Genomic DNA, 21873 nt, shown 5'->3' on the forward strand with positions numbered 1-21873 from the left:
ACCCTGCTTCACTGTGGGTTTGAAACACTGTGGTTTCATTCTCTCTTAGTTTGTCTCCTTACATACACCCTTCTGTTACTGACAGAAATCTAGAACTTTTTTCATGATCCACTGTGAAGTTCTGGTATTTCTCAGCCCACCTCAAGTGTTTGTTCTCATTCCCCCTCCTGAGAAGTGATTTAGAAACTGCTACTCATCCTCTGAGACACTACAGGACAGCCTTCTTTTGACGGGAAGACTGCTTTTTTATCTCTCAGTGAACAAAGTTTGATATATTGATTTTTCTGGTCCATTTTGCACTGCCTGATTATGCTTTGGATACAACTGAACCAGTTTCTTTAAAGCGTTTTAGAGTTCCATGCACTGCCCCTCAGAAACCTTCAGCCTAGTCATGATTTCACTTGACTTCATACTGCAGCCGGATGACGGGCCCAAACTCACCTCAAAGCTTTGACAGAACTACTTGAAGACCAAAGAGGACCAAGGAGTCGTGATGGTCGTTGACATGACCATCAGGTGCATGCTATCATTAAAGTCAATGGGAGCACAAACGAAATACTAATTATTATCATTTGTAATGAAAACAATAGTACTAAATTCGAAAGAAATGCAAAATAGAAGTATTTTCACTAGGGTTCTCAGACTTCTCAACCCTACTGTATTTGAAAACAGTCTAGTTTGACCCAAATAAAATAAACTGTAGTAGAGCTTCACTCTAAAACACCTTGCTCTTGCTTGTTCTGTCTGCACAGGTGAAGTCTGAGTATGCCAAGCTCAAAGAGACCCTTGGTGCTGTGACGCAGGAGAGAGATTTAGCCCTGTGGGAGAGGAACCAGCTCCAAGACAAACTGGAGAACCTAGAGCAGGTGCTCAAGGTGAGGAGGCCAGCTCCGAGGGCAGACTCAAACTCACTATCTGTCAGTACTGTGTGCATTTCCAGTTCTTTGAGTGCGTCTATCCTGGGATTCTAATTCAGGTGTTTTTATGGAGCCTAACCCTTTGCTAGTACCCCTTCTCCTACCTGTGCTACACTGCCTCCATCTGGTTCTCTTCAGCTATACTGTCTAATGTCCCTGACATGTCTGTTGCCTTCCAGTGTCGTGTCTGGAGGTCTGACCAGGAGCTGTGAAAGAAAGAGTAGAAGCTTGGAGCAGTCTGCCCCTCTTTCCTTTCCTATCCCACCCTTTCATGTTGTCCTCCCCTCCCTCACCTGTCCCTGTCCCCTCTCCCCCTGCTAGATTTATAAGGTATCACTGCTATGTCCATCTGTTAGGGAGCAGTCCTTACAGTCCCATTCTGAATGCTTTGTCCACCTCAGTGGCTGTGCTTATCTCCCCCTTTACCCGTGGGCTGCTTACCAGACATATGAATGGTCACCTGGCTATATGAGCACAGCACTGTGGAATGTGACTTTTGCATGAGGCAGGACAAAGAGTTTGGCTTCATGATGACGGGAGGGGGAGGAAGCAGGAGATAGAGAGACTGGGTCACCCCTCATGATGATAATGTCACCTAAAGTTTGATGACATTACCTATCTTAGACCTCGATTCTTTACTGGCATGGAAATGTCATTTGCTTCTTTCACCTGACAAATATTCACATACAGTGGGAGCAGTGATGTGACTGGATGACACGGGCAGATTGTGTTATGAAGAGCCTAGCATTCAGTCCCTTGTATTGTATGGCTTCTTTTGTTGTTATGGATGACCACAGACAAGTGAGCACGCTATGGAGTTTGCTCACCCTTTTCATGTAACGTAAAACCCTGTATTGATCATGCAAAGACAACAGCGCTGAGGACAGCTTTTCAAACAGTCCCAGTAACCGGGCTTCTAACAGGTATCGTGTTACCTAAAGGGGGCAGCAAACCTGACTGTGGATTGATGTTAGTTTTTTTGTTCACACAGCAAAGCATCTCAAGTCCTCATCCATAAGCACCTTTGTGCACAATTAGATCTGATCTCTCCCGCAGATCATTCGACATAAACTGTTCTCACATTTGCTGTGGCATAGTTTATGTCTTTATTGTTCTTAAGGGTTTTAAAGGTCAGTACACTGTTAACCAGCCTCTGTATGTGTGATGTGTGTGCACATGTAACACCTGTGTTGTTTTCTGAGTGTGGAGTAGGAGACTGGAGATGCATTTTGTGTTGGCTCAGTGCCGTTGGATTTTAGTTCCACTAACAGCAGCCCTCTCTATGCTCCCCCCCACGACCCTCCCCCCTGGCTCTCCATCCCTGCACCCCCTGCGGACAGCATATGCGCGAGGCTGCGGAGCGGAGGCAGCAGCTAGAGTTGGAGCATGAGCAGGCCTTGGCTGTACTCAATGCAAAGCAGCAGGAGATTGACCTTCTGCAGAAGGTAAGGAAACTCAACACTCACCAGAGGTTTGGGCCTTCATGTTGGCCAAGCCTGTGTCCACGTGATGGGTCAAAAAGCTTTCTGTTGAGCACTGGTGCTCAACAGTCCAACAAAGGCTAAAGTCACCTAAAAGACTGCATTAAAGAGAGAAGAGGAAAGAATAGTGCTCTCTCTAGAAAATCCAGGGAGCGATTTGTGTGTTACGCCATCTAGCATCACCACCATTACCGCAATGGCAGCTCATGTCTAGTCACACATACACAGGTATTTTTGGAAAAAACTCATAGAGGTTCGAAAGTACAATGATAATAATATTGATTAATCAATAAGTATTTTAATATTGCCACTTCTGGTGAACATCTGGGTCGTATGCACACCCTGAGGATTTGTGTCAAGTTTGTGGTCTCAGGACAGGAGCACTTTTCATCAAGTAAAGGTTTGCTTGTTTCAATTTTTTTCCAAAATTGAAATTTGCCAGGACTGTTGGAGCAGCTGAGAGCTGCGCAGGATCTTCCTAATTTCTTTAACATTGCTGTAAAAAGTATATGTAAAGGTAGAAAGTTGGTCACTTGTAGGGAGACGCCACCGCAGTAATGACAACCTGTCTACTACCACCATTTCCCCAGATTTGTGAATAGGCTCACCTCTAAACATTCCCATCACTGGCACTACTACAGCTCTCCCAGTGCTTCCTCTTCAACCCACACTTCAGCTGTCTATCACTCTCCAAACTGAGTGCTTAACATTACAGTAGCACTCCTCTTGTTTGTTACAAGCAAGCAAATCAAACTTTCAAACCCCAGAGTAGATATGACACTTTATAGAGGCTTGCTTAAACAGAAAATGCTGGCCCAGGCCATTTGATGGCTGGGCTTCCTGCTCTGTGCACTGGAGCTGCCTGTAATGTCAGAGCAAGCCCAGCAACGGCTGAGATTGCTGATAGTGTGAACCTGATAGGAATTGTCACCAATGCCTTCTCTTGAAACAGTGTGTGTATCCCAGTGTTGCTGTTGCTGCAGTGTTGCTCTGACTTCACAGTCAGCCTTTCACAGGCAGAGTTCTCAGCTTTTTTCTCTCATTAACAGAAGCTCATTACTGCCTTATCTTCCTTCAGACACTGGCTGCTCTCTGCATTCTCCTAAATTAATTGCCTGCGCAGTAGATTTATGAAATTGTAAAGTCCACAGATGCTCTCATATTCATGTGGAACACTTGTTTTTTCTCAACAGATGTTTCTCATTCCCATAAGAAAAATGGCGTGTTTTATGCTGCGTTTCAGAACAGTTCAATGCTTCTGTAATACCCAAACCTTAATCCTCTTGAATGCACCAGCCTTCTTAATTTATTATGAAAAGAACATTGAACGTTTTAAATCTGTTCAAAATAATGCTGGTTTGCACAGAGCATCAGTCTAGGCCATTTTTCGTCAACATAGCGTAAACAACCATTCAAACAACATGCTGGCAACATGTACAATTTTTGGATGGGCTTCTATGGTAGGTAATCATCATATAAGGGAAATAATGGGCAGGTTCAGACCTACACTGACAACATTGACATGTACACTCGTTGTCCACTATTATTGAGAATTTGACAGTGTTCCAATTTTGATGCAGGTAATGTTGGTCATGAATTTGTACTAAAATTGTAGCATTGTGGGATATGCTCACATTGCAGTATGGGAGCATTCTTTGGACATGAATTCAGCACTTTCAGAATATGCATCTGAATTGGTGTTTTTACCATGGTTTGTAAAACACAGCTTCTTGCCTGTTTATGCTCAGCTCTGTGTGTTTCCTAAACAACAGTTTGCAAGGCTGGGGTAGAGATGCATACACAAAAGAAAAACGCACATTGCCGGGGCAATAGGAAAAATACACCTGCGTTTAGGATGCTTTCACACCTAACCTTCGGCCCCGTTAAAACAGACCCTGGTACCTTATTTCCAGTTAGCGTGGTTCACTTGGCCTGGTTTGAAAGCTTTAAATCAAACCCTACCCTAGTGTGGACCAAACAATTGGACCGAGACTGCTTGAAGAGGTGGGTCTCTGGTGCAGACGGGTCTCTGGTCCATCCTGAGTCCGCCACTGGATCCACAGTAATTACCCTCGAATCATGACTGTACAAGACACCCCCTTTTCTCCTCGTCTCTATCTGTTATTAAGCAGTGATAACAGTACCAATATTGCTCATAATCAGTTAATTCTTTGTGAGCTCTTTGTGACACCAAAGACATACACATCAGAAGCATTATAGTGCTGCATAAACTGCTGTGGACTTTGATTTCTTTTACATGAGTATGCACTAATAATGCAGGTTGACAATATGACAATTGCCAAAAGTGTCTGTATAACTTCATGTTCACTCCTCTTGGTTCATTTGGAGTTAGTGTGGACAAGAACCGGAACAGAACTGAAATGCAACAATACAAAAGTTTTCCTTCGGCTCGGATGGAATGAACTGAACTGAAGGTGTGAAAACACAAGACTTGGATATCAACAAGTTTTTGGATGTGCACAAATATCGCAATGGCGACCTTTTCAAGAGCGAGGTTGACAAATAAAAGAGGGAGAATGTGCTCATTAATCAGAGAATGCATGGCTGCATGTTATATTATGGGATATTAGTGAAATATTCATTTTCATGAGCAATGTATACAGATAAGTAGGAATATTGTCGTTTTTTTGGAATAAGGGCAAAAATTGTAATATTCAAGGACAGTTTGCGTTGATAAGGGGTCTCAAACTCAAACTCTCTGGAGGCCAGTGGCCAGGTTGTTCTTTCCTAGAATTCATGAAGTGTTGCAGCTTTCTGCTTGTGGATCACATAAGAGGAAGAGCAAGAAGTCCACTTCTCTTGAAACTGTCTCGGCTCCAGGTTAGCCTGACTTTTAGCTTAAGAAAGAGCCATGTAGTTGCCAAAAGTGCTGTAAAAGGTGCTGTTGGTCATTGTTAACGTGTTGAATGTGAAAGAGGGTAAGACGAGAAGATCATCACCACCCGATACATCTGTCCTTTAGATACACATACGAATATAGAAACACCATACTTAACAAACAGACATCAGAGCGGTATTGATCTTCTCAAGGAACTCTCAGTCAGAAAGCAAAACCAGTTTCAGCTCTAAAAGAAATTAATGATTGTATGACCAAAATGTGCCAGATTTGAATTCTTCTGTGGCTGCGTCTGGCCTCAAGGCTGGTAGTTTGGGACCTCTGCTGCCGATGCTCTCAGTCTTCATATGTTTAGTAGTAAACTGACATACGAATACTCCCTTGAACATGAAAAACATAAAAAAATAAAAGGTGAAAATAGTGTAAGAAAAGCCACTATATCTTCAGCCCATCGTGGTGAAGTCAGAATTGGTTTCTTCTCAAAGCGAGGCACTGTTGGTAACCTCATAAATAATAATACTATAATACTAATACTAATAAATAAACTGCACTTTACTTTCATCCTACATGGCCTAGTGAGGACAGAGATAGTGGCTTTCTTTTCAACCATTTTCACCCCAAACAACACTGAATGAAAAGGTGTTTCCAATTTTGTAAAGGCTTTCATTGGTGTTTTAAACTGAAATTAAATAAATGAAAGTGAACTGAAACGGTGCACCCTGTGTTTCCCAGGCTCAGGTTGAGGCTAAAAAGGAACATGAAGGCGCTGTCCATCTGTTAGAGGTGAGCGTCTGGACTCTGGGGGGGTTGACTGTGTATGTTTATGTGGTTGCTGCTGGAGGATAGGGGGGTTAGTCAGCCCTGGGGCAGACCTGTGTATACCTAGAGCCATTTCCTGCTTTTTTTAGTCCACACTTTTCTTTTTTAGTTCTTATGTTTTGAAATATGAATCCTAGGCTGAGTATAAAGATTTCTAGTCACAATGATGTTAAAGGGACAGACCCAAAAGTGAAAATACAGTCATCATCTCCTCACCTCCATGCTGATGGAAAGTCAGGTTGTAGTTTCATAGTCCACAAAACATTTCTGGAGCTTCACAGCAAAATATCAATGCAGCCTTCCCCGGAACAGGTCTCAACGAGTCTCAGGAAGATCCCAAATTGATTTGAAAAGATTTATGCAAGTCAATCCCTATAACAGCATGTTTACAGCCTGGTGCAAAAAACATTTTTGGTCTATAAGGCTAATTTCCCCTCTCATGACAACTGTACAAGCGGTGAATTTTTATTTAACTGACTCGTTTGAATTATATTTATGCCTAAAGTTACACAACAGCTAGCCGTGAGCTGCTACTGTGCTCGTCTGAGTTAATTCCAGTCACCAATCTTCACCTCTCGGCCATATTTGTTTATTAAACTTTTGGGATTAAGAAGTGGATTTATCTTCTCTTTATGTGTGAACACAGATAGCTTGTTAGCCTTAGCTAGCTTGGTAGCTTCTAGCTAGGCTTGTTTAACTAACAAGACTCACTTCAGCTCCACCCATTCTCCCCCTTTTTGCCCATTTTTGATTAGCTGGGAGTCAGGCGGAGTCAGGTACAGCCAAGATGGCGACGGCCGGTACCACCCACTTTGAGCTTCATTCTGGCTCTTCAGAAACCTGTGGGTGACTGTCTGCTCTTTTGACAGTCTATGTTTGAGATGGGCTTCAGATTTTAGCTTAGTAGCGTGGAGATTTTGGCTTAAAAAAAGGGTGTAAATAACATCTTTTCATATTAATTTGAGATATAGGGGGTTCCGGAGACTTGGATTACGCCAGAGGAGATGTATAGAGCCATTTTATGTCTTTCAGTTGTTTTTTCGAAGTCCCCAGCTGCTTCAGTTGTTTCGGAGAATGCTGCAGTGCTGTTTTGCTGTGAAACTCCAGAAATGTTTTGTGGACTATGAAACTTCCCCAGACTTTCCATCAGCATGGGGATGAGGAGATAATGACTGATTTTAAATTTTGGGGTGAACTGGTTCTTTAAATTGACTTGTGAAGTGCACATTTGAACAAAGTTGTGTAAGAAAGGTGAATGAATCACAACAAATAAAAGGTCACAAAGTGTCAAAGCAGATCATAATTTCAAGAGTGTTGTGCTTTCAAGATGTGTACGAGTGCTCACATGTGTAATTGTGCTTTATTTCTTTCCTACATCTCTTTTTACTGAATGGGTGTGTGTTTGTGCTTATACAGAACCACTTGGACAGCATGCAGGTATTTCAGAATTGTTTTTATTTATTTACCTGATATTCTTTTTACACCTTTCCCAGTATAGTCAGTACAGTATATAATAGCCCCATGCTTCCTATGGCCTAGGACGTATTGTGATGTAACAGCACAGTACAAACACAATCATTCATCACAATCTTAGTTTATTATTAATGATGAACATGATAAATATACAAGTGGTATTCAGAGGGTAAAAGGTAACATTAAGCATTCGTCAGTTAAGAACTAATGTGATGTGTGATCTTCACTTTTTGGTTTTCAGACATATTCAGGGCTGCTTCTTCTGGGCTTTACTACCCGCTCAGCTATGTTTCACATTTTCCATCAAAGCAAACTCACAAGTGTAGTGCTTTCTGAAAGTCTGGGACATGACTGACAGCACAAACTGGAGGTCTTTCTGACTTGATCATAAAGAAATATTCAGCCACGCTCACTTAACATTTGATGAAAAGATTCTACCCGTGAAGTTTCAGAATATGGATCGACTTCACTTAAAGACGAATGCCTGGGGCCTCACTGACCGACCTCAATTCCACATAATCAAAGCCCATCAGCATACTGAGGCGAGCAAATTTAACTTTATAAAACCAAACACGTGTTAGAAGTGTGTGTTTAGATGTGAACAAACAAAAGTATCAGAATACAATCAGTGAATGCTGAAAATCTATTTAATTAGAATTAAAGCTTCTTTTTTTTTCATCTAATGTGTTGTAATATGATGCAAATAGTAGATATTAGTTTTTGTACTGTAATCAAAGGATCACATTGATGAATGTGATCCTTTACCTTTGTAGAATTGCATGGGTGTTATTAAGCATGTGTTTTAAAAACTGTCTTCTTGCCATACAGAACAGAACTGTATGCTGCTATAAAAACTAGTATCTTAATTTACTAACTCTGTTTCAAAGCTGCAGGATTTCCTTTGTCGTCTGTCTGCTAAAAGCATGTTTTATCCAACAACAACCTGTCTGCATGATATTGACTCAACAGAGCAGCATAGACAGGAGTGTGTTAGCAGGGGTGTTGCTGTGTGTTGGGCAGTGCTTAAAAATTCCAAGTGTCCTCCAGAGCATCTCTGCTTCAGATTATCGTCAGTCTGAAGTGATTTTTGATGATCCATCATTCAACTTGAGATATCATGCTCCAACACCTGGAATTTCTATTATACCTGCCCACATAGTTATGCTTAGTTTTAGTATGTGAAGTGAAGTTTCTTGGTCTTAACGACTGCTGTTATTTTTGTTAATGTTATCAGATTCCATGAAAAGACCACTACCAACAATATTTTGAAACTTCCCTACCCTGTCTGTGGCTCCAACAGACACATTTCAATTAGGAGAGACTTCATTTTTGAATGAATAATATTTATTGAGGGAAGCTGAAGCCGTGACTAGTAGAAAGTAGTAGTAGGAAGTAGTAGTATTAGGAGATAGTAGGAAACCCCCCTGATGGAGCTTAAATGCATGCTGGTGACGGTGCTAGGATTAGGATGATGGCTCAAGATCTGGATGTGATGCGATAGATTCTGGTGAGCTGGACCTGGGCACCAGATATAACGAAAAGGGTTGAATGTGGTGGAGGAGGGTCGCAAGGATTTTGCACTGAAATGACAGCTGACAATAACAGAGAGGAGAACAGATTGTGTGTTAGTTTGTTTGAAGTTTGTTAGCGATGACATGATTTGTTGGTTGATTTAATGTAGGCAAATCTGGTTGGTTTAACTGAAAGAGTAAACACCCATAGGCAGCTGAATACTTCGAGAGAGACAGTAAGATGGAGAGAGTTGTGAAAGACTGAACATTAAGATAGTCTTCCGGAATGAACTTACGCTGAGCTTCATCTCCTGCATGGCTGGTGGGTTCGCGTGGTGGAACATCTTGCCTATCAAGAAGTACGTGTATGCAAGATATTTGCACACCAAGGTTACTCAGACGGTACTTGTTAGCAGTGATGGCGTGAGTACATTTACTGTACTTAAGTACAATTAGGAGGTACTTGTACTTTCAGTATTTCCATTTTCTACTGCTTTATACTTCCTCTTCACAATATTTTGGAGGCAAATATTGTATTTTTATTTTTACTCCACTACATTTATTTGATAACGTTAGTTACTAGTTACCTTGCACATTACATGCTGCATCAAAACCAAAATAGTGCATTTTAATATATTAATTTTATTGGATAAAAAATGAACACTGATTCTGATAATCCAAAAGTATTAGGTCCGATAACCTGCCAGGCTGGTACATTAATACCAGATACTTGAAGACTTTTACTGAAGTATTTGGGGGACTTTTGCTTATACCAAAAATAATATTTTAGCGCAATATCTCTGCTTTTGCTCAAGTATAACTATTGGGTACTTTTACAAGACTGCTCGTTAGTATGATTGAATTAATGTTGGTTTTGTTCTTTTCATGGGATTACTTGACAATGATAGGAAAAGAAAAATACATACCACCTTGAAGCAAGAGCCTTTTTTTATTTTCAGTATTATTAGCATTAACTGTAGTTGTGCATGTGATTTGTATACAGCAATCCCGATACCAGAAACAGTTGGGACGCCGTGTAAAACATAAATAAAACAGAATGTGATAATTTGCTAATTCTTTTTGACATATACTAAATTGAAAACAAATATAAACAATATATTGATTTATAATGTTTTTTGTAAATATATGCTTATTATGAATTGGATTGTTTCAAACAAGTTAGAACAGGGGCAGCAAAAGACTGGAAAAGTTGTGAAATGCTCCAAAAACACCTGTTTGGAACATTCCACAGGTAAACAGGTGCATTGGTAACAAATGATAGTATCATGATGGGTCTGAACGTGGCATCATTGAAAGGCTCAGTCGTTCACAAGTAAGGATGGGACGAGGTTCAACACTTACTACATGGGCTCAGGAACACTTTATAAAACTGTTGTTGGTGAACACAGTTAGTTTGCAAATGATGGCATTCTGTTTTTATTTACACAGCGTATAAACTTTTTTGGAATCAGGGTTGTGAACTGTAGTTAAAGAGTCATTTGAAGAGGTTTTTTCTCTGTAATGACTGATCCACACGTCTACAGTGAACCTCATTCCATGTTCTATCTTTGTGTACACAGTAGACGTATATCCTCATATACTGGCTACTGTACATATGTGTACTGTTGTATTTTTGTGTGCAGAATATTCAGTCCTGCATCCTGTGGTTTCCTTATTTTTTTCTCCTGTTGTTTTCCTTTGTTTCCCATCCTTTCTCTCCCTTTTTATCTGTCTGTCTGTCTCTCTTTGTCTGTCTGTCCCTCTCACTCCTCTCTCGATGACTCTCCTCCCTCGCCGTCATCAGGCCAAAGTTCGCGAGCTGGAGGAAAAATGTCGGACTCAGAGTGAGCAGTTCAACCTCCTGTCAAAAGAGCTGGAGAAGTTCCGGCTCCAGGCTGGGAAGTTTGATATCCTCAGCGCTGAACACTTAACTTTATGTGAATCTCCTGGGTCGCCTAACAAGTCCCTGTCACAGCTCCTTAATGGACTGGCTGCCCCCATAGGCAAAGGTACGTATTGGATCATGATTTTTTCCTTTAATATGTCTGATAAGCATACTAGCCAACCCTCACGATTTTCCCTGGAGACTTGCGTTTTTCATTGCCATTCGTTTCCTTCCAGGGTCACAATTCGTCCGCATTTTTCCCGATTTATAACAAGTTTTTACACTTCTCCACTTTTAGTAATCACAACCTGTTTCTGGCCCTGTACAGCGTGTAGTCTACTGTTCAGTTGAGCCTCGTCCTCCTCAGTGAGTGAGAGACGGACAGAGATAAGGAGAAGAGACAGAATATTTAAACAAATTTCACACGCCCTGGAAAGACGAATAAAGTCCATAAAAGTACATCAAGTTTTAAAGAAAAGGGGCTGTAAAATCTGCCAACGTGCAGTTGTCACGATTGTCAAGATGGAGACATGACTGAACATCAACAAGTCATGTTACAGATCACAGATGACTGATAAACACCTGTCCTCTGTGCTGCGCATTTCAACATCAGACATGACTTTGATGGTTTTGCAAAATCTCAACTGTCACATGTGTAGGCATTGCTTTTAATCTTTAAAATCTTGGCAAAAAATGAACGCATGAATGTAAAGATAAAAGGCAAATTATTCTGCGTTGTCTGATAATTAATAGTAAAATTCAAATGATTTAACATGAAAAAGAATGCTGTTGTATATTTTGTGATTTTCATTCTTCAGATGTCACCAGAACGCATGAAACAGTCTGTGAATCTCAAATTTTTCAAGGGCAGGACTCCCAGAACCACACTTTGGTTTCAAAATCCTCTGTTTTTTTAAATTTCAAGGTTGGCAAGTATGCGGATAAGTCATACTGTATATTTTGAGTGGTTGAATTAACAGAAAATAATTGATAAATGCATGTTAAATGAAAAATGTAGTGATAAATGCCAATTTAATGTAAACATTCGTAATATGATGATGTTTTATCATTTTCCCCATCTCACATTCATCATTTATTATTAAAAAAGCCACTTGTCAGGGTGAAAGTAACAAAAAACACCTAAATATAGGTGATGAAAATGCTCACAAAATAATTATGAAAGTAATGAAATGTATGTGACCTAAAAAGTAGTTATTTAATAAACTTGACATCTGTTATTCCACCCTAACACTAAAAAGATCTGGCCCACTCAGTGAACCACTCTGACATTTTCAGTGGAAAAAATATTCACAGTGGGACAAACATTATGACAAAATGTGCACAGCCGAGCTTTGAATAAACAATCAGCATACCGTCTTGCAGTCAAGGAGTTAGACTGTCACCTACTCCAAAAGTGTCCTGTGCCAGGCTTTGCGCGAGCTTCACGGTGATAAATATGGAAACACATTTCCACAAGTTAAAGAAAAGCACAAGATGTCAACCAAGCTTGATCAAAAAACTTCCCATGGTTAGTCAGGCGCATGCATGCGCGCATGAGTGTGTCTGAGTTGTGCTTTAGTCTTAATTTTTGGACTGCCATAAGATTTTTGTAGGATGAATTTGCAGGGCTGCAAACTTTTCAGAAAACCTTGAGTAAGAAAAGGTGAGAAGTTTTTAAGGGGCCCTGTTTGGAGTACACTCCACTGCCATTTCACTACATCTAATCCTTACCCAATTTAATCCAACCATTAAAAAATGTACATACAATTAAACAGTTTTGGAGACCAGAGGGATCACTGACTTGGTGGGGAACGAACCCAACCTCAGTATTTTCAACAATGTGGACAGGATGGAGTCAGTGAGTGTAAAATGAGTCTAGACTTGTCATGCTCGTTCAGGGTCATTCTGAACAGAAGTCATTTGAAAACTTCTGCAAACCCGATTTTTATTACAGTTGAAATATGAGACAATTATCAATACTGTAATGCAGTTAGAGCTGACTTTACCTTTAATTATCTCAAGAAATGTACAGTTAATGAAGTCCAATTTTGTGGTGATTGTAGAGAACTCTCTCAGTTACTCAGTGGGCGTGATTTTTGATTGACATTTTAGGTGTAAGTAACAAAAATATGCTGCTGTAAATGATAAATGTCAGCTGAGTTTTGAGAACAGCAAACTGTAACCCACTCAGTTGATTGTCAGAGCAAAATAAAATGTCTATCAAGTTAAAAAAATAATATTTAAGTATTTTTTTGTATAGAAATTGATTTACTGTCATATTTTGAAGTGGCTGAAACTCATTTGTGACTTAAATTAATCAACAGGAGGCCACTAAATGAACTTTACTGGATGTAGCCCACTCTTACTGAAGTGCTGTGTAGTTGAATGAATGCATCATGCCTGCCATGTGAGAGCTGCTGGCTGTTACTCCACAGTTACCTCACAACAAGTTGAAAGAATCCCAGCTGAAATTAGAAGTCTGAGAGGCTTCGGACTTAATCTGCAGAACACAAACTGTTAATGAAATAATCAATCATAGCGAGAAATAGCCTCTAGCTGGCTAGACTTGTTCTCTGCTTGTTTTTGACTTGTTTTTTGTTGAATACATGAACGCCTCACTAATTACAATCATATGTATCATTCAACTCTTGCTGTGAAGTTTTAATTTATTTCATATTTTTATACAGATATATGGAAACAGAGGAATTAAGGGACAGTGATATAGACACCCACATCATATCTGCTTAACAAAAACGTGTTCAGTACATTTATTTAAATAGTGGTACCTTTGAAGAGAGAGTCAGTAGTAGTACAGGTACATGGCTATTATTACCTTTTGCCAATGAGGTTATCTTTCTCACTCGTGTTTGTTTGTTCCTTTGTTCACTGGTTGGTTTGTCAGCAGGATTACACAAAAACTGCTAAAGGAATCCAGGAATTTGTTCTCACTTTAACATTGTGAGATAGAGCGTTTTTCATTCTCGTTTCTCAGGGAATTATGCATGAATCTTGATGAAAAACAAATCAGGTAACATAACATAAAGACGGTACGCACGTCATATTTTACAAATTCAGTTAAAGGTTAGGTCTTTGATGCCTGTGGAGAAAGCCCCCAGACTCCCTTATAAAAAAGCTAAATCTTGAGTCTCAGGAGAAACTTTATAAACTTTGTGAAACGCTTTCTGTAACAAATTCTTAACTATTCGTGCCAACTTGTTAATTCGCAAAGATTATACATGAAGATATTTCTTTCTTTATGTATGAAACTTATCGGTTTGTTCCACTGATGTAGGTGTGTATTTGCATACAGTGGAGAAGTGAAATCTGATCACAAGAGCTGACTCCAGACATACTGTATGTCGAGATGCATCTAATGCCAGGTGTAAATTGAAGGGCTTCAAGCTGTCGACTTTTGATCAAATTACTCAGAATGGATGGTTAAACGAAATGTGAACAGCCTCTATGAGAGCAAAGAAGGGGACTGTTGGGCCTCGGTAGGAGTATGCACTTTGGCAAAGCATTTGATTTATTGATTGCCGTCGGGAATACATAAAACAAAAAATGCAGCTAGAACAACGTTCCAAACCTAGCTTTGATGAACTCTTCTGTAATTTGAGTATTTGTCACAAGCTTGATGTTTATTCTGTTTTTGAGATGTGAGGATCTGATGAACAAAGTTCTGTTTGTTCCACAGGCAATGAGGCTCCAACAGGCAGATCTTTGATATCGGAGTTCATTCGACCGCTCCAGATCAGTGGAGACAAGCCGGAGCTCCTCTCTGTCAAGCCAACATTCCTCACTCGCAGTCGAGCCCGCAGCCCAGCACGGGCTTTCCTCTCTGAGGTATCTGTTTGCATCCCAAATGGCTTCTGCTTTATTGCACATTTCTCCATTTGCACTATGAATGACATCCATAAACAAAAAGGGAGTGTAATTAGCTCCAAGCTGCACAAACAAAGACTGTTTAAATATCCTGACATGATGACATGATGTGGGGCTGCAATAGAGAAGAATCCCCAATCATTTTTTTGTTTCATTCCTCCCTTTTTGCAATAATGAAATCCTGTTGTCCAGCAACAAGTGACTCATCTCACAAATGTGAGATCTGATTCCACTCATACCTTTTTTAATCTTTAGTTTTGATGGCACTTTGTAACAATTCTTTGAAAAATGCTGCTTCATTGTAATGAATGAATCAAAAGCAATATGCTTGAGCAAGACTGAAAAGGAGAAAATCCTTGCAGCATCAATGCAGGAGGCTTTCTGGTTTTATTCCTGCAGCCTTACTATTTGGGATTCATCAAAATATTTTAATACACAAATTGTGCAAAGTTGTTATTGATAACATTCAGCCAGTAAAAGAGATTTTCCGTCTCCCCACTACCATAGACCATATGTCATTTTCTTCTGACATCACACTCAGGGTGGGAATCTCAATTGTCGTACAATCCTGTTCTAGGGTGCAAGACATATGAATGTAGCCAATCTGACAAACCGTTATCATTCCCTGCTCCTCCATTGAACAGCAACTGTAAAGACAATGAATAGTTTAATCCAGACCATATTTCAAGGTAAAACAAGTTTGATAACCGATTAGCTTCAGTTATACAACAACTAATGTTAGCATTCAACAACATTCTAGCTAACATTACTGTTTGGTATGATAAGATTAGGAAAGGAGTAAATTAATTCATAAATATCAGCACACATCTTCGAGACATTTGTCTAAACCTGGAAGTCAAACACACAGGATGTAATCAAACGATAATGTTAGCTAAGAAGTTGTTGAACGCTAACATCGGCTAAGGAATTATCATATATGTTGTTTCATCATAATAATATTTTTTATTCTGCACCTTTCTACAAGCTATGCAGATGTAAAATGATTTGTCTACATACAAATGTTATCAATATGACCTTTAAGTAAAAGAAATATAATGTATATTGGGTGCTTTTTTGAGATATACAATTAGTTGGCAGTTGGTAGGTTAAACCAAAGAAAAGCAAAACCTTTTCTTCATCTTTTTGGGAAGATTTTCACTGTATTTAAAAGCACAGCCACCTGGATTCAAAGACCCAGTTTTTTTGCTTTTAACATATTTACAATTTTATACAAACATTCAAATCAGTTTATTAGCTTCTTCCTCCATAAGATGCAAAATAATTTCAACTACAAAGCTTGCCTCACTGGTCTACTGAAAATAAGGTGAAAGGTAACAAATAAGGGATGCACCGATTGTAAAATAATGAGCCAGTGCCAATGTTTAAAAATAACATTGTTTATGTTTTTTTGTTGTTGTTTATTCCTTGTTTTGGGCCAGGGAAACAATCACGTTTTCATTATAAAAAGCTAACTTTTTAATAGTCACTCAGCCCTTCATTACCTTATCTCTGAAAGAATGATCATAACAATTCATGAAACAACCTTTAATATAACCTTCTTTCTCATGAAAAAGATACTTTTTTTTTTTTAAACCCAACTGCTTTCTAGCCAACAACACATCTACATACTCAATGGTATGATGATATGATAATTTCTCAGTGTTTACAAAGTCTTACAAACTGATGGCAGGGATGTCATGAACCGGTGACTCATGAATGTGCCAGCACAAAACACATCATCAGCCACTGGTACTATCAGTGAAGGACATCTTGTTTGCCCATAGGCCGACAAGGTGAATACCAGCCAACACTCATCTCTAGTGCATCCCTGGTGACAAAACAAAGAATGACCATTGAATGTTTAAAACACTATCATTTGTTCCTTTCTTGTGTTCTCTAGATGGACAAAGAGCTCGGCTCAACTACCAGGTCCAAACTGAGGTTCACAGGGAAGGTTCGGCTGTGTATTGCTCGGTACAGGTGCGTATACACAACACACAGTCACTTTATTCACGGTGTTACTTGTTTTATTTAAAACACTGAACACAGACAAATACAACAACCTCTGACTGGAATAAAACTGTTACTGTTTCCTTCTGAAAGGTGCTTTAACTCTCTCACTATAACAGTATTTATATGGTTTCAGTGCATTTTCAGAGTAAGTGTTAAAAGTAGTTTTGTGGTCAGATTACAGAAACCCCCAAACCAAAGTGAAACAGGTGACCGTCCTCAGAGAGCTGGTCAGAAATCCTTTACAGTAAACCGAACTGGCTGCTCACTGTAGACAAGTCATGGACAAACCCTGCTGAGATAATTTGCTTTCTCTCACAGCGTTAGGCCCGGGGTCTTAAAGATGATTCAGTGTTTCTATCTCTAAAGAAAATTACCTGTCAGCACAAAAAATAATTGGAATCCTCAGAGCACAAATATGTGAAACAGGGCCAAAGCTTCAAACCCACACAGTCCTCAGCTGCCTCATATTTGTTAAAAAACAAAATAGACACAAACTTCATATTTTCAAAGTAACACCTTGCAATTTGTTTTCTTTGACATATGTATTATCGAATTGGACTTTTTGACATAAGAAATAACCCTGGTAAAGAATAATTGTACAAATAATTGTGTGAAATAAGACTGGCATTTGAATGGTTCAGTAATGTTTTTCACTGTAGTTATAATCCTTACGATGGGCCTAATGAGCATCCGGAGGCAGAGCTCCCCCTGGTGGCAGGGAAGTACCTCTACGTTTACGGGACAATGGATGAGGACGGCTTTTACGAAGGTTTGACCTGCCTTGTTATTGTTCAAACTACGAAAATGCAAATTCAGTCATTATACTCTCCCCCATGCTGATGGAAGGTCTGGGGGAAGTTTCATAGTTCACAAAACATTTCTGGAGCTTCACAGCAAAACAGTGTTGCAGCATTCTCTTAAACAACTGAGGTACAGTAGAAAGAATCAAGAAAAACACATAGAATGGCTCTGGAAGCCCTGAGATCCCACCCTCTACGCACGGTCGAGCTCATGCACACACGCTTTTAGCTCAGCAGCCACAGTAAAGATTTCAGCTTGTTTAGGAGAACACTTCAACACTGTTTTGCTGTGAAGCTCCAATAATGTTTTGTGGACTATGAAGCTTCACCTGACTTTGGCATGGGGGTAAGTAGATAATGACTGAGATTTGATTGTTGAGTGTACTTATCCTTTAATCTATTGTGCTTAACATCACTTCAATACCAACTATCTCCTTTCTGTTCCTCAGGAGAGCTGCTGGATGGACAGCGGGGACTCGTCCCATCCAATTTTGTGGATTTTGTCCAAGATGAGGAGACACCCTCTGTCCAACACAGGGACACAGTAGCTAAAGAACCTGGCTACCTCAACCACAGTAGTCTGGGGTCTCAGAGACTGGGGGTCGGCACTGGGACTGGAACAGGCATAAGCAGAATGCTGTCTGACAGTAAACTAGACTGTCTAAGCACCAGCAGCTTGGGCATGGACCTCCTGGGCTCCTCCAGCAACGGGACAGGAACCTTGGATGTCAGCATTGACGAGGTCGGTGAAGACATTGTGCCTTATCCCCGCCGCATCAACCTGATTAAACAACTTGCCAAGAGTGTGATTATTGGTTGGGATCCTCCTGTGGTCCCACCGGGCTGGGGCTCCATCAGTGGCTACAATGTCTTGGTGGATAAGGAGGTACGCATGAGTGTCCCCTACGGGGGCAGGACAAAGTCTCTTATTGAAAAGCTCAATCTGGCCACCAACACCTACCGTATCTCAGTACAGAGCATCACTGAACGTGGCCCGTCGGACGAGCTGCGGTGCACTATGCTCGTGGGAAAGGATGTGGTGGTGGCACCTTATTACCTGCAGGTGGACAGCATCACGCAGGTCTCTGCTGAGCTCTCCTGGATGCCCAGCAACAGCAACTACAGTCACACCATCTTCCTCAACGGTGCAGAGTATGACATGGTCAAGGCAGGGGGCTATAAGTACAAGTTCTTCAACTTGAAGGCGATGACAGTTTACAAGGTGAAGGTTGTGGCGCAGCCGCATCAGGTGCCTTGGCAGCTTCCGATGGATCAAAGGGAGAAGAGGGAAATCTCAGTGGAGTTCTGCACTCAGCCTGCAGGTCAGCCTCCAAAACATTACTCACATTAGCACACTCACCTGTTCAGTAAATCACAACAATGCAGAGACTTTTTTTAACGTGTTGTATGATTGTATAGCTACGGCTATACCCTCTGGAATATCTTTATCCATGCTAGCATGGCAGGTGCTGGTCTGTTGGTTGGTCTGTTGGCCCATTTCTGGGGGTTTTTCATACACATGTGCTAGCTCGGCTTTACTCTGTTTGACTCGGCACCTCAGCATGGCAGGGATTTGCAATTCCATTACCACAGGGCTAGCTGCTGCAGCTCCTCTGACAGAGAGCCCAGATTGCGCTCCGCCACCACGAGAGTTTGGTGTTCTGAGTGACCAAAAGGGATATTCCAACAGTGCTCAGATTTTAAAAACTGTCAAGTTTGTACTAGAGTGCGTCGCGGCTCTCAGAGTTACTTTAACCAATGCACCCTGAAACGCTGCTGCAAAATTTAGTACATATATCAGTAGTGCATTGAGAAGTTATCCTAATGACTCTGGGGATCCTCTGACTTTTCCTCTAGTGCCACAGTGATGTTAGCATTTGTGATTTTCAAGGTACAAGGTAATTTATCTGTCATTAAACAATGCAGGGTTGCATAACGGAATGAAAGTTTGTAAACTCCTTCATGCTACACAAAATACATAACATACATAAAGTTAGCCTATTTATATACAAATATACATAAACACATATGTGTATGTATAAAGCAGCAATATGATGGTGGTGATGATGATGATATGATTGGCATCTTCATATCAAGTTGGACATTTGGGAAACACATTCCATCCACTTTGACAGTGTATAAGCACCAAGCCTCAATGTTATAAAAAAATAAATATATTGATATATAAATATATATAAATAAAGTCCACCTCTTCTCATTCGGCTGTAGTCCACTCAGAACAAGGTCTGCCCGTCGAGTGTTGCAGTTTGATCCAAGATGTTGTGGTGGAGACAGGTTCTCTGTAAAGATGTGGGCACAACAGTCTCTGATTTCACGTTTTGAGTGAATCATCCCAACTAATGTGGGATGGATTGCCAAGAAATTTCAGACATTCAGGTCATTCATATCCCCGTAAAGTATAAGAATAAAAATAGAGCTATGATACCAGATTTTCACTGCACGATTCTTGTGGCCAAACAAATTCACAATAACGATATTTCCGTGGTATCTATAGAACATTTCAATTTGTATATTGGGTGTTTTCTCTCTTTTTGTGGTGAATAAATTACACTTAAAATACAAATGTGGTGATTTGGAGCTGTGTGAAAAGAACAATTGCACTTAATGAATTGTTAGAAATAATGACAACCGGATGAACTGAACACAAAAGATCCACCACAACTGCACTGGATTATTCATGATAATATTATATGTGTAAATATCAATATTTACCAGTATATTGTGAAACCCTAGGTCATTTTTAAAAATTTGTTCAATAAAGCAAAGTTTATGACCAAATCTTGCAAATCTTACAACATTCTCATTGGCCTCAGCTCTGCTTTTGTTTAGTGCTTAAAGTAAGATAGAAAGCTAGCACACTAAGCTAAGATGGAGAACATGGTTAACATCATACCAGCTTAATGTCAGCATCTTAGCATTGTTATTGTGAGCATGCTAGCATGTTCTATTCGTATTTTAGCTCAAAGCAGCTCCCTACCTGAGTACAGCCTCACAAAGTGGTTAATGTGGCTGTGGATCATTAGTCCTGATCTTAAACTGATTTTTAGGCCACCTGGGGGCCATATAAAGTTTTTGAGATGAACTTGTCAGCCAATTATTACTTATTTAAACATCCAGCAGACACATTAGCATTCATCTGAAGACCTGTTTTTGACTACCTGGCAAATGTAAGTCCAACATTCAGTCCCTTTTTAGCTTTCTTTCATTACTTATGGGCAGGTAACATAGAGTGGGTTTATCAGAGCTTTTCATGGAAAATAAGTGTAGGCTGTGGTTAGACAAGGTTGCTGAGAGCTCTCTGACCAAAGCCTTATTTTTCTTTCCACAGTCAGTTTGATATTTTTATGTAAAAGATGATTTCATGACAATGGGTAACATTGTTCTCCTATTCTCCTCAATCTGATCGCTGGCCTTGTACTGTAATATTTAGTTCTGTTTCAAAGTCATCTGATATTTCACAATGAAGGCCATCTGATAATTCATATCAAACACAGCAATCTATTTATTTACTCTGCCAAATGCTTTGAGCCCTTTACACTTACAAATGTGACAAACATCTCAGGCATTTTCATTTTTCCCCAGCCACTTTTAGACTGCCCTCAAGGATTTTAGCGTGTACTACTGCATAAGACACATGCATGGTAACACACACACACACACACACACACACGCACACACAAAAAGTGCAACAAGAAAACATCGAAGAAGGGTTTTCTGAATAAAGCTTCACAACACTGGAAACAAGTCTCTTGAAGCCAAATTAGTGTAAATAGTGAGCGTAGGTCTCTGGGATTTCTTTTCCCATGAGGCTCGTTGATGCTTTGCTGCTGCCAGCACTAACTCAGGTCTCACAGCCTGACTGCCTCACTACAGGAAAGTGAGAATGTAATAAGAGTGATTCTCTCTACAGCCAGCTACATTTATGGCACTGTTTTGTGTGTGTAAATGTACAGGCATAGTGTAGTTAGGCAGTTGTGGATGCAGATAAAATATTGTTAGGCCTGACATATTGTTGCTTTTTATAGGTCTAAGTAGTCAAGCACTTATGGAACAAGCATATATTGACATATACTGAAAAATACAAATAGGGCAGCACGGTGGTGCAGTGGTGAATGTTGCCCCACAGCAAGAAGGGCCTGGGTTTGAGACCTGGCTGGGGCAGTGCCTTTTCTGTGCAGTGTTTGCATGCTGTCTGCGTGGGTTCTCTCTGGGTA

General features: G+C 40.2%; 1 protein-coding gene across 1 annotated transcript in view; it reads left to right on the top strand.

Annotated features, from left to right (window-relative positions):
- Window positions 1-791: 791 nt before the first annotated feature.
- rimbp2b (RIMS binding protein 2b) overlaps window positions 792-21873 on the top strand; it is a 40355-nt gene continuing 19273 nt past the window's right edge. The window contains exons 1-9 of the mRNA XM_073466408.1: window positions 792-875; window positions 2258-2362; window positions 5988-6038; window positions 10863-11067; window positions 14638-14771; window positions 16726-16805; window positions 17498-17607; window positions 18088-18223; window positions 18272-18960. Of these exons, the coding sequence (XP_073322509.1) occupies window positions 2261-2362; window positions 5988-6038; window positions 10863-11067; window positions 14638-14771; window positions 16726-16805; window positions 17498-17607; window positions 18088-18223; window positions 18272-18960 (1507 nt within the window). The 5' untranslated portion in view covers window positions 792-875; window positions 2258-2260. The remainder of the gene's footprint in view (window positions 876-2257; window positions 2363-5987; window positions 6039-10862; window positions 11068-14637; window positions 14772-16725; window positions 16806-17497; window positions 17608-18087; window positions 18224-18271; window positions 18961-21873) is intronic.

Source organism: Pagrus major, chromosome 5 (genome assembly GCF_040436345.1).
Source record: "Pagrus major chromosome 5, Pma_NU_1.0".
Lineage (NCBI taxonomy): Eukaryota > Metazoa > Chordata > Actinopteri > Spariformes > Sparidae > Pagrus > Pagrus major.